The sequence below is a fragment of the Antechinus flavipes genome, chromosome 6 (genome assembly GCF_016432865.1).
Source record: "Antechinus flavipes isolate AdamAnt ecotype Samford, QLD, Australia chromosome 6, AdamAnt_v2, whole genome shotgun sequence".
NCBI lineage: Eukaryota > Metazoa > Chordata > Mammalia > Dasyuromorphia > Dasyuridae > Antechinus > Antechinus flavipes.
In genome coordinates, this window is record NC_067403.1 from 211,780,868 (window position 1) to 211,793,638 (window position 12,771).

A 12,771-nucleotide genomic window follows, 5' to 3' on the forward strand; every position below is an offset into this window, starting at 1 on the left:
AGAATGTAAATGAATTGATCTTGCTTGCTAGAAAATATATACATGCCTACACCCATTTATATATAGCTATATTAATAATGAAAGCCTTTCTACTCTTATTAGGATCTTTGTGAGTAGTGGTTTATTCCCTGTCCCTTATAGACTCTGAGTTAGCATTCATTTATATAGTCCCAAGGAAGGAAAAAATCATCAGCATCTCTCTAAGGCTTTTGATCCTCTCTTGAGGGACCAACCCAAGACAATCCTCCTAGCACTAACCAGGAAATTTAGAATTGGCTATTCTCCTACATAATATATTATTCTATTTGTTTATTGAAGCAGCTCAATGGCATAGAGTCAGGAAGCTTGCATTTAAATCCTACCTCAGACACTTAGTAATGTACTCTTGGGTAAAACATTTCACCTCTCTCTGCCTCTATTTCCCCATCTGTAAAAAGGAAATAATAATAGCATCTATGTCACTGAGCTGTTTGGGGGAATCAAGTGAGATAACATGAAAAGTACTTTGTAAAACATAAACCGTTGTTTAAATGATACCCATTATCATTTCTTATTTTCTCCTTCACTCCCAAAACCAGCTGAGAAGGTCTTCCCCTGGGTCTCTGATGAGAACTTCATGAGAATGGCACCAAAAGGGCTCATAGCTGAGACTATCCAAAATTCCTTTGTTAGAAAATCTTGAGTAATGGGGCCTGTTTGAGTTTGACAATCTCATACTACTCAACAAATCACTTGCTTAAAGATCCCAAAGTATAGGCTTGGAACTGAAGGTAATAGATACTTCATTTCCTACCAATTATTATCTTGGAAATACTGAAAAAAAAGGAGCAACCTTAACATTGTATTGGAACATAAGATGGGATTTATCTTGGATGAAGGAGAAAAGAGGGGGAGATGTCATCTCATCATACCAGTCTGGAGGCAAACTGAGGGACCACAGCACCCCCTTCCTGTCTCTGACCAGCAATAAAAACATCCACTAAAAGTTATTTTTAATACATAAATCTTATTCATGAGTTTTTTCTTTTTTATCTTTCTAATGGAGATGCTGTATTGCTATATAATCACTAATTTGGGGAGTCCATTAAACCTTATTCTATAACTTCCCATGTGTATTCTCCCCACCTATTTTTTATGGTCTTCTTTGGAAGTCCCTTCATCCTCTGGGGCACTGAGAAACCTCTAAGAGTAATGACTTGGAGGTACTCAAATGTCCTGATAGTTATAGAAATGGCATTCATTGGCCCTGGGACCTGAGGTATGTCAGCACTTGGGAAGTGCCATTACCTGAGAAAAGTGCCAGTGAAGTTTCATTCTCTTGGCTTTGGCGTAACTGCATTCAATGAGCCGGGGCCGACTGTTCACATCCACCAGACACCTGTTGTCGTCATCATCAACAGTAGGACTCAGGACGCCTAGCTGGAGCTGCTGACTGCTCGTGTAATACACATTCTGGAAGGCAGGGACACAGAAAGTGAAAAATGAGTTTGATGGAGTCCATTCTCCGCTGGAGCCAAAGGAACAATGAAAGAAAACACTTTCTTTCCCTGTGCTTCAGCTTCTTCCTGTGAAAAATGAAAGGTTAGGTTGCAATAATCTCTCTCCAAGGTCCTTAGAAGTCCCAAATCCTAGGAACAGACTGCCACAATATAAAAGAATGAATGGCAAAGACTTGAATTCTGTGGGACAGAGAATCTTCCCCTTCAAATCCAAATTCAAAATTGGCAAGAACTAAGACACTGGAGATGATCAGGAAGCAACTTAAGAGATAAAAGAGGAAATTAAGGTTCACAAGGGGAAAGGGACTTATTTCAGATCTTATAATATAATTTTAGATCTGGTACAGCTAGGCCATCTTAATTTGATTTTTTTAAAATTAATTCCCTTGAAATTCTTGACCTTTTGTTTTTCTATATGAACTTTGTTGTTATTTTTTCTAGGTCATTAAAATGTTATTTCAGATCTTAAGGTGAGTTAGTAGCAGATCTCCTGATTTCCAGGCCAGGGATCTTTCCATCACACTTTGTCTCAAGGACATGTTCCCCTCAACTAATTAATCGAGTATACAAGTAAGCAAAGATTCTTGAATGAATGAAAATAGCATTTATTTAGTAGTTTCCGTGCCCAAAGCATAGGATTACAAATGCAAAAGAAAGATAGTCCTTGCCTTCAAGTAGCTTATTTCTAATTGGACATATATAGGACATTTCAGTTGAAAGCCATATGGAAAAAGCCTCTTAGGGTACAGAAGCAAAGCAGAATGGCTTTAAAAGAGCATTTTCTTCTGTTTCTGAATCATTTGACATCATCAAGGACTTAAATGGTGGAAATTGTCTTTTCCATGTTTTTAGTAGAAGTGACTCATCAGTTACAGAGTTAAAGCAACTCAATGGATGCTTCCTTAGATGATGATCATGGGGGTGGACTGGAAGTAGGGCCAGTGTTCCAGGAGGTGATACTATTCTTGGGGCTCTTGAAGCTATCCATCCATCTTTAGTCAGAAGTTGTTGGTGGTGGTAAGGATGGAGGTTCATTTGCCACAGGAGTTGCTCCCCTTTTTCCTGGTTATGGAGGTTGAGATGGAAGCAGGGCCAGTAATCTGGGGTGCATCAATATTCACCAAGACTCATGGACGGAAGGAGATAGACTATCTCCATCCAGGTATGAGGAGCAAATATTGATAGCAGATATTGTGGGGACCAAGCTGAAGGCAGGGGAAATGATCTGGAGGCATTGGGGAATTAAGATCCTAAGCTTTCTTTATCAGGGTCTGAGTGGGGATTGTGGTTCAGATAGTTGTGATTATTTGACTTACTGGGCATATGCCAGTGTTAAGCACTAGGGATACAAACATAATATATCTCCTGCCCTCAAGGAGCTTACCTTCTGTGGGGAAATAGAATGTACAAAGTGAATTCTTGCTTTCAGCACTTCCTGAAAAACCACTATGAATGGCTGGGACAATTCACCACAAAGAGAACACAGCCCTGGGCAATCTTTATGGCTCTTAAAGCCAGCTGACAAGCCCTGCTAGTTTTTTCATTCCTAGCAAACTCAGATGGAAAATGCTTTCTGCTTAGAGCTATAATTTACTTTTCTATCAGAGGTAGAAACAGTCAAAATATGTCAGAAAAGGCAGAATTGTGGGTTTGGGAGGGGCCATAGAGATTACCCAGCCAACCTCCTAATCTGATAGTTGAAGAACTTGACTCCCAGAATGAGGAAGGGACTTCGAGTGATAAGATCTCAGCTTGAAAATCAAAAGGGATGTTGGATGCCTTCTAAGTCAAAACCAAGGCCCAGAGAAAATAGGTAACTTACCAACATTGAAAAGATAACAAATGGAAGAGTTAGAATTTAAACTCAATTTCCATAATTCCAAATTCAACACTCTTACCATGTTCCCTTCTCTTGTTGGCCAAGGTAATGGAAGCATCAGAGAGTAGGGCTATTCTTCATCAACCAGTCTATTTAAATGCCTGAGATCATCCACAGGCACTTAAGTTTTCTAGCTCCTCTGCTGGGGGAAGGAGGATAACTATTGTTATTTTTAGGACATAAGCGCTGATGAAGAGAGATTGATTGTATTCAGGAATTTGAAGAGCAGCCTTGACAAGCAGAGGCTTGGAACTCATCCCATTGTTGGTAATTGATGCAAGCCCTACCCTCCCTCCTTCTTCATCCTCAACCTTCCTACCCTGAATCCTACCACCTCCAGAAAACCTTTGTTGACTAAACAGAGGAGCATTAATCTTTTTTATAAAATAGGGACAAATAATCCCTACCCAACATCCCTCATAAGACTGTTGTGAGTCTTAAATAAGTAATGTAGAGGAAAGTGCTTTGTGACCATAAAGTGCTATAGGGATGTAATATAACAACAACTGACATTTCTATGATACTTTAAGGTTTACCAACTTTTTCTTCTACATTAGAGAAGAATAAGGTTACAGTCAGAGTGTCTGGCTGGGAACCAGGAGGAAAGACCTGGCTTGGAAACTCACCTCTCATACCTACTATCTAGGTGATGATGGCAAAGCCTATTTAATCATCTGTAAGTAGGACCATAGATTTAGTACTGGAAGAGATATTAAAGTTAATTAGCCTATCCTGTCATCTTCTGGTCAGTAAGCATTTATTAAGTTCCTATTATGTGCCAGGCACTGTTATAAATTCTAGGGATTCAAAGAAAGAGAATGGACAATCCCTTCTCTCAAGAAACTCAGTCTAATGAGGGGAGGTTATAATAATAATAAATACTATGTATAATTCAGATATGAGGAGATAAAGGTTGTAAGTAATCCAAAACTAGCCCAAAGTAGGAAGCAACAGATCCAAAAAAGAGAGTCACAGATTTAGAGCTGGGACAGATTTTAAAAGTCATCTAATATAAGAACCTTAAATTAAAAATATAGAAAACTATACCCAGGGAGGTTAAGGACTTCTCCAAGGTAGGAAATGAGAGAGTAGGATTCAAACTGAGATCCTCTTGAGTTAAAGGAAGTATATTGTGGTCAAGAATGAGATGTTAATGAATGCCAGTCCATTTAGAAATAGGCTTAAATGGCCCACCTCAAAGAAGCCTTTCTTGGACACCCTCCCCAAATGCCATAGAAAGAACAGCAAAGACTTGAAATCTGATTTATCTACCCTGAAGCATTTGATGGAGAGGGCTTGGAGAGATGGCCTGGGGATTTCCTACATGGTACACTTGTTACCAGAGCAGCCCATTGCTTTAGAGAGGTAGAAAATCATAATAAAGACAGGCAGTGGTTTTTTATTTAAATAACAACCACCCGGCACATCTTGTACGTAATCAAGTGTAACTATGAATTGTGGTGATACAGAAAGAAATGGAGCCACGGAGACTCCCCGAAGTGATCACTCACATCTCAGAAGCAGCACTGGCAGTGCGAGACCTCAGTAAATGAGGTGGATATGGAAAGTAGATGTTGTCCCAGATGCTCAGTTTTCCCTTCCCGGAGGCTTCTGTCTAGCACCCAAGAAGCAGCTCAGGCACACTACTCTTTACATTCTGATCAAAAAGGTGTATTTGCTATTTCTTACAAATGATGTTCTATTTCCCACCTCTGTGCCTTTGCACTGGCCATCCCTCATGCATGAAATGTATCCTTAGTCCCCTCCATCTCTTACAAGCCCTAGATTACTTCAGGGCTCAATTCCTTCTCTACCTTATATATATATATTTTCTTGAATTCTTTGGTTATTGGTATCTTGTCTGACTTAATTAATATTATTGTTATTTATATGTTTAAATGTTATATTACCCCTCTATGACTCCAGTAATATAATATATATTTGGCTAATATATTACCATATTTATATACATATATTATATATATACATATATTCATGTGGAGGAATAGTAAGTAGGCTGCTAGAGCTACAACTCAGAGGATGAGTCAAGAGTAAAAAGACTGGGAAAGATAAAAACAGGTCAAGTTATAGTCATCCTCCAAGTTGGTACAACATCAATAACAACAATGCAACTGCCTTTAAGATGGTTATTGTCTAAAAGGGGAAGACGTAATTATCCCTTCCATAGTGCCCAGGTTAGGGGATCCTGAAAATCTGCATAAAAAATTTTGGCCCTCCCAAAGTGCCAGAGAAGAGGTTTAAGTAATTATGATATTAAAAGATAAATGATGTTGATATATTTCTGAGTTTTTAAACTTTTTCTGTGTCATCTATTGGTTTTTGCATGTTGTCTATGGCTTTTACAAAACTCCCCCAAAATTCCCATTTAATTTCTTATGTCAATCCACGATATATTGAAAATATAACAGGAATGTCACAATGTGGAAGGGTTAAGTGTACCCAAGAGCAAGTTGTAAAGGGGAAGGAGAAAGAATCCAGGTGTGTGGGTATGTGTATATTTGGGGGGGGACAGGGGACAGGATGGTGGTGACATTGAAGTCCAAAAGAATGCATTTAAGTGGGAAGATGTAGAAGAGCAACAAGACTGGCCTTCCTTGTCTGCAGACAACAGAAGTGGCAGCTTAGGCTTCCTGTAAGGACACAATCTAAGAATCAGAAGTCTCCTAACGTAGAATGGACCGCTCATTGGCAGGTAGGAAGGTTCTTCTTAATTGAGGTCTTTAACCAAAGGCAAAGGACCAAGTGTCAGTTATATTATTAAGATTAGCTGTATCAAGTATAGATTATCAAAAATGAACTACTAGTTTCTGAGGTTTCCATCAACTGAAATTCTAGGACTCTATTCCATTGGAAAAAAATTCCCCATCAAATCATACAATCTCTCAATCAGAAAGTATCCTTCTGTCCTGTCTACCTTATGATGCTTTAAAATATTTTACTGTAGCTATCAATGAGTTTTCATCCAGTATTCTCTCTAGTTAAATAGGAAATTTAATACTTTAAAAGATATGGGAATAAAAACATTATAAGGGAAACCAACTTAACAGTAGAAGGACCAGAAATTTAGGAATACCTCAGAAGACCAAGCTGCATTGATTGATGTGTTTTTAGAATCCATAAGCAAAAAAATTAGAGTAGGATGAAACTTTGTATTTCAAAGGAAAATTATCATGTTTTTGTACCAGCTGATTCTTCTTATATTAAAAAAGACTTAAAAATTCTAAACAATGCAATGATTAATCATAAGTCTAGTGGTAGTTCTTAAAGTATGGTCTAGAGAATCCTGGGGATCTCTGAAACCCTTTTAGAGGGTCTACAAATTCAAAAATAGTTTTTATTTCCACTATGGTAAATGTCTATAAAGATAACACAGATAAACAAAAACGTTTTGGAGAGATCCTCAATAATTTTTAATAGGATAAAGATACTGAAAACAAAAGTTTGAGAACCACTGACTCTAGAAGATTAATAAGGATGTAGTCTCCACACCTCCTCAAAGAAAAGTAATGGACCCAAGATGCAGAGGAGGACATTTATTTGGATATGGCCACTATGTGAATCTGTTTTGCTTGACTATTTTTTTTTCCATAGGGAGGAGTTGGAATTGGTGGAGAAGAGGGAAGCTATGGATTAGCTTGCCCCCCAAAGAAGAAAACAAAGGCCATTGAAGCATTTAAAAATGCACAGAAGAGAAAAGAAGGAAGTTCAAAATCAACAAAAAGCTTTCCAAGTAACATGATAAATTTTATATTATATATATTTATTGTATGAATATATGCATATGTATGTCACATACATACCCATATATACTGTACATGTTTCCAAATACAAAGTAGAACATCATACATGAAATTAAGAATCTCTATGTATGTGTGTGTGTGTGTGTGTGTGTGTATTTAAAAGTACGCTAAATGCAATGTGTTATTTTTAAAGCTGTTCTGTAAAACACTGGGGACCTAATCATAGGGAAAAAAGATGATTCCAATCTTTAGGGACTTTTTACTTCTAATGGGAGAAATAATAGATCAAGAGAAGCCCAGAAGGGAGAAATCTTGAGAATGAGGAATGGAGTCACCAGTGATGAGAGCATGATTTGGGTGCATCCCACCATTGGGACTGGGCCAGGACCCAGGAGAGAGGGTCTTGGGAAGGAAGCAGCTCCAGAGAGGGAAGGCTGCTAGTAGTGAGGGAAGTCCAGGAGGGAGCGGATTCAGGGAGTGAGCAGTGACCAAGCTGGGTTTGTCTCAGAGGGACATAGCTTCTCAGCCTCTGTCCAGTCCTCGAGTTCTCTCTGGGGTACTGCTGGGCCTAATTCACTGCAATGATTGCCCAGTGATTTTGCATGTGAGCCCAGAGACCTTTGAACTCTTGTCACAAGAGCTCCCCTACTTCTTCTTTAGAAAGGAGGAAATGTGTAGGGAAGAGTGAAGGGACCACCTTTGGGTTACACGAGAAGTGGGCCACCGCTCCGGGCTTCAGACACAAGCCTCCTGACTTTGGCTTTCTGGCCAGGGCTTTTTCTTGTTGCGAGACAATTTGTTTCCCATGGAAACAGAACCTCCAGAAGCAGATAGATGGAGAGAGAGATAGAAAAGGAGAAATGGCAGATACATCATTAGATAAGCAATGTCCTTATTAGCTAAAAAAAGAAATGGCTCTTGAAAAAGGAGAATGGCTCCCCTGGGAAAATTGATAGGGTAGAAACTGTGGGGGGCAAGTCTTAATAGTACACACAGTCCAGCCCTATCCAGTATGTTCTCTCTCTCTCTCTCTCTCTCTCTCTCTCTCTCTCTCTCTCTCTCTTTCTCTCTCTCTCTCTCTCTGTGTTTCTCTCTGTCTCTCTCCTTCTCTCTCTTTCTTTTTCTTTTTCCCCTTCCCTCTCTCCCTTCCTTCCTCCTTTTTTGTCTGTCTCCCTGTCTCTTTCTGTCTCTCTCTGTTTCTGTTTCCATCTCTCTCTGTCTTTTCCCCCCACCTTCCTTTGTCTCTCTGTCTCTACCTCTGTCTGTGCCTCTCTGTTTCTTTCTGTCTATCTATCTCTATGTCTCCGTCTCTCTGTTTCTTATTTCCCCATCTTCCTCTCTGTCTCTTCCTCTCTGTCTGTCTTTCTCTCTCTGTCTCTGTCTCTCTCTGCCTCTGTCTGTCTGTCTGTCTCTCTCTTTCCCTCCCTTCCACCCTCTTTCCATCTCTTCCTCCACAGCCTTCCTCTAATGAGAGGCTATTAAAGTTGTACCAGCCTGCTTCCTGAGAGAAAAATGGCCTTTGTTGCATGCAAGGTAACCCCTGGCTCACACTTAATCTAGTGCCATTGGAGCCATTCCTTCTGCAAGCAGAGTTCTGCCAGGGCGAGCCCTGAAGCAGATTGATGTGAAATTCATCTTTCCCTTCTGCCTATTTCCTGCTCTTTCATCCCACAGCAGGAGTCTGTGCCAGACCATGGGTCTGCATTTGCTTGTCCCAGCTGAGTGTTCAGGGGCACCTGGTCAAATAAGATCAGGGGCCAAAATAGCCACCATTTTTGTTTTCCTTCTTATTTCTTGGTTGTAAAACAGAAACAACAATAACAAATATTTATCCATTATGTGTCAGGTACTATGGTAAATACTGGGGATAAAGAGACATAAATGCTCCAGCTTTCCCGTCTCCCCACTTTAATACAGGACATCCCGTATTCCTGGAATGTTCTCCCTCCTCATATACTCCTGAGAAGACCTGGTTACCATTTCCTCATTCCCATAATTATAAGACCATCCATTCTTGACATAATTTTGCACTGGAGCAGCTAGTCCCTGCCAGTGTCTCCTTCCCCGGTGCCATTACCTGGACAGGGCATTTTAACATTCTATTCTAACATTCTGTATGTATCCAGTGTCTCCTGGGGGGCATAAGGTCCAATGGGAAGCCCTAGTCCTAAATAAATATTTAGGTAAATTTGATGTGAATTCGATGCCCCAAAGATCCCTCCCACTTCTGGTCACTGTTGGCAAATATTTCAAGGAGAACAGCCGAAGAATTAGACATAGTCTGCTTGGCCCCATAAGGCAGAACAAAGCACTGTGGGTGTAAGCAAGAGAGGGAGGAAAATTTAAGTTCAATATAAGGAAGAAGTTCTGAGCAATTAAAGCTGTACCAAAATAGAAACGCTCGCTTTGATAGGTAGGGAGTTCTCTATCACTGGAGGTGGAGGATGAGTGGGAGATATATAACAACTTAGAAGAGATGTCATAGAGAGAGAATTCACAATAGAAAACTTCTAAGATCTGTCCCATCCTGCAGAGTCTATAGTTGGAGTTTAAAAAGGTTTGGAAATAGGCCTTGGTTCCGAAGCTCTGACAGCATGGATGAGGTGTCCCTGGGTCTCTGAAAGGCCAATTAAGCCACTCCATCATGGAAGGACTGTCCCTAGGTGACCATTCAGTGTCCCCATCAGCCACAATGTAGGCTAGACCAAAGATCTCCTTCAAAGGGAGCCAATGAAGATCAGACAAGCATTTATCTGAGGAGAAAGAAAAGACTTCTCAACTGGGCTGCAGAGCAGACTGAAACTTTGGGGACATGTCACATAGAGCCCCTGAGGCTGAAAAACATGGAGGATGTACATGTTCCTAAGATGGATAGATTTTTGGAGGATTTAAGACAGGAAAGATCTCTCAGGTCATCTAGATCCAGGGCTTCTTAAGCTTTTCCCACTCGCTTCCCTTTTTTTTGGCCTGAGAAATTTTTACATCACCCAAGGTACATAGGTATGGAAAACAGGTATACAAACCAAACATTTACTAATAATAAACCGTAATTTTGTGACCTTGCATTCAGTTCTGAGAACCCATATGAGGTTGTGATGTACAGTTTAAGAAGCTGGGATCTAGATCTAAATGAGGAGGTTTTAAGCTGGAGTTCACAGACTCTTTAGGAGTCTATGATAGATTTCAGAGGAACTGTGAAAACAGGGAAAAATTACATCTTTATTTTCACTAACCTTTTGTTTCCTTTATAATCTTGTACATTTTATTTTAATTATTTAAAAACATTATGAGAAGGGGGCTTTGGTGAAGGAGTTTAGGACATAAATCAAGTCAAGAAGCCTTTGTCGGATATTTAACATGTATTAGTCAACCTGCCATCTGGGGGATGGGATGGGGGGAAGGAGGGGAAAAATTGGAACAAAAGGTTTGACAATTGTCATACTGTAAAATTACCCATGCATATAACTTGTAAACAAAAAGCTATAATAAAAAAAGAAGCATTTGTTATGTGCCTAATATGTGTTAGACACTGTGCTAAGTGTTGGGGATACAAAGAAAGGACAAAAAATGCCAAAGAAACCCCTAAAGTGGTCCCTACTCTTAGGGAGATCACAATTAATTGGGGGAGACAACATAAAAAATATGTACTAACAAGGTACAGACGGGATAAATTTGGGATAGTTTTGGAAGGAGGGCATTGGGATTAAAGAAGACTGGGAATGACTTCTTAGTATGACAATCCCATCAAAAGAAACAGAGTCCATCCCTCTTTTAAGGCAGCCCCCAACACTCTATGATCCTTAATACTTATAATTTAAAAGTTTCCAAAGTTTGGGATTAAAATGACCCAGATAAGATGCAGGTTGGGATGCAGTTGTCACCTTGGGCAAAGTGAGAACCAGAATGGACAATGACAGGGAGAAGTCAACCAGAATGTGAGGGACCCTCATGACTCAGGTCTGAACTTCACTTTATCAACTATTCTACTCAAACATGGCAAGCAAACCAACCAAATGTATTTTTTCTGTCTCTGATGTCTAGGGTCATGGGAGTTTTAAAAAACATATGATGGTCTGTTGTTTTCTGTGCCTTCTTCTCCTTTGTCCTCAACAAGAGAAGAATTTATAATCAAGTCATAAATCTGCTTCTTAGCTCCCTGTAAGGGAAGATGGTATAATGGAGGCAGTATAAGACTTAAAAATCAGATTGACCCAAGTTCAAATCCTTCCTCAGATCCTTTCTGGCTGTGTGGTCTTGGATAAAATTCTTCAACTTTTTCAGCCTCAGTTTCCTCATCTAGGAAATGGGGGTAATAAGAGCATCTGCCTCATAAGGCTACCGTAATATATTCCATGTATGGAATAAATGAAATAATATGCATAAGTAGCACTTCATGTACCTTAAAGACCTCTATAAATGCTAGCCATTGCTATCATTATTATTATTGGAGCCATTAAAATGGAAAAGGTCATAAATTACCCTATTAGACATTCATTCTTTTGAGTTGGAAGGCTTTTATAGACTTCCTGAGACCCTGATTAAATTCATAGATGTGAGGAAAGGGCAATTGCTTGAGTCTATTGCTCGCTAACTTGTTAGCCAGGATCTATTGCCAGCATGCTGAAAGCAAAGACCTCTGGGAAGGGAGAGTGGGATGGCATATTTCTGGTGGGTAGTCTGATGGTACTGGAGAGATGGAATGTTGAAAAGGGGTCAAATCAATTATGACAGACTCAACTCTTCTCAGCAATGCGGTGATCCAAGACAATTACAATAAACTTGGAAAATGCCATCCGCATCCAGAGGGAGAACAATGCAGACTGAATGTGGATCGAAATACCATTTTCACTTATTTTTTCTTTTTTATTATATATATATTATTCCTTATATATTATATAAAAGTATATTATATTAATATTATATTATAATATAATAATAATATTAATAATATATTATATATATCCCTTTTATTCTGATATTTCTTTCCTAATATAATAAATATGGATATATATCCATATTTATTATATTATATTATTGTATATGATATACATTATATACATATTATATACACATATATATAAAGAAAAGGAATCAAAAGGGAGAGGAATTTCAGGGTCGAAAGATTCTACAAATCTTTGTCTCCTGCATTGGTTGGGTCATTGCCATAGAATGAGTAATCAGGAACAGTTGGATTCAGACAACCAGGTCCTAGATCTACTTGATTACTGAGCTTCTCTGGATTATCATTTTGTAATCCATGTCCACATTTGAGGTGGAGCCAGGGCATAGTAGAAGTTTTCCTCCTTGCTTCCCCTATTATTTAGAATCTCAAAATCAGGAACTCAGATTTTAGTGGTGATTAGATAGTCAGACTGGAGTCAATATTATTGACACCATCTTATCTACCTCTTAGTGTTATTTATAACAAATATAATAATATATACAATATATTTACACACAGATATATATGTCCCCATATATAGTATTATACCATATTATCTGACTATTAAATATTAATAAGCCTTTGGACATGGTATTTAACTCTAGAATGAGGTATGAAGTACTTTGCATACATTGCTTCATTTACTTCACACAACAGCCCTATGAAGGAAATGCTATTATTATCTCTTTT

The 12,771-nt window shown here is 38.9% G+C and overlaps 1 protein-coding gene across 1 annotated transcript in view; it reads right to left on the bottom strand.

Annotated features, from left to right (window-relative positions):
* Positions 1 to 12,771, bottom strand: part of GALNT18 (polypeptide N-acetylgalactosaminyltransferase 18) — a 449,516-nt gene that overhangs the window by 31,456 nt on the left and 405,289 nt on the right. The window contains exon 10 of the mRNA XM_051966111.1: positions 1,288 to 1,452. Within this exon, the coding sequence (XP_051822071.1) occupies positions 1,288 to 1,452 (165 nt within the window). The remainder of the gene's footprint in view (positions 1 to 1,287; positions 1,453 to 12,771) is intronic.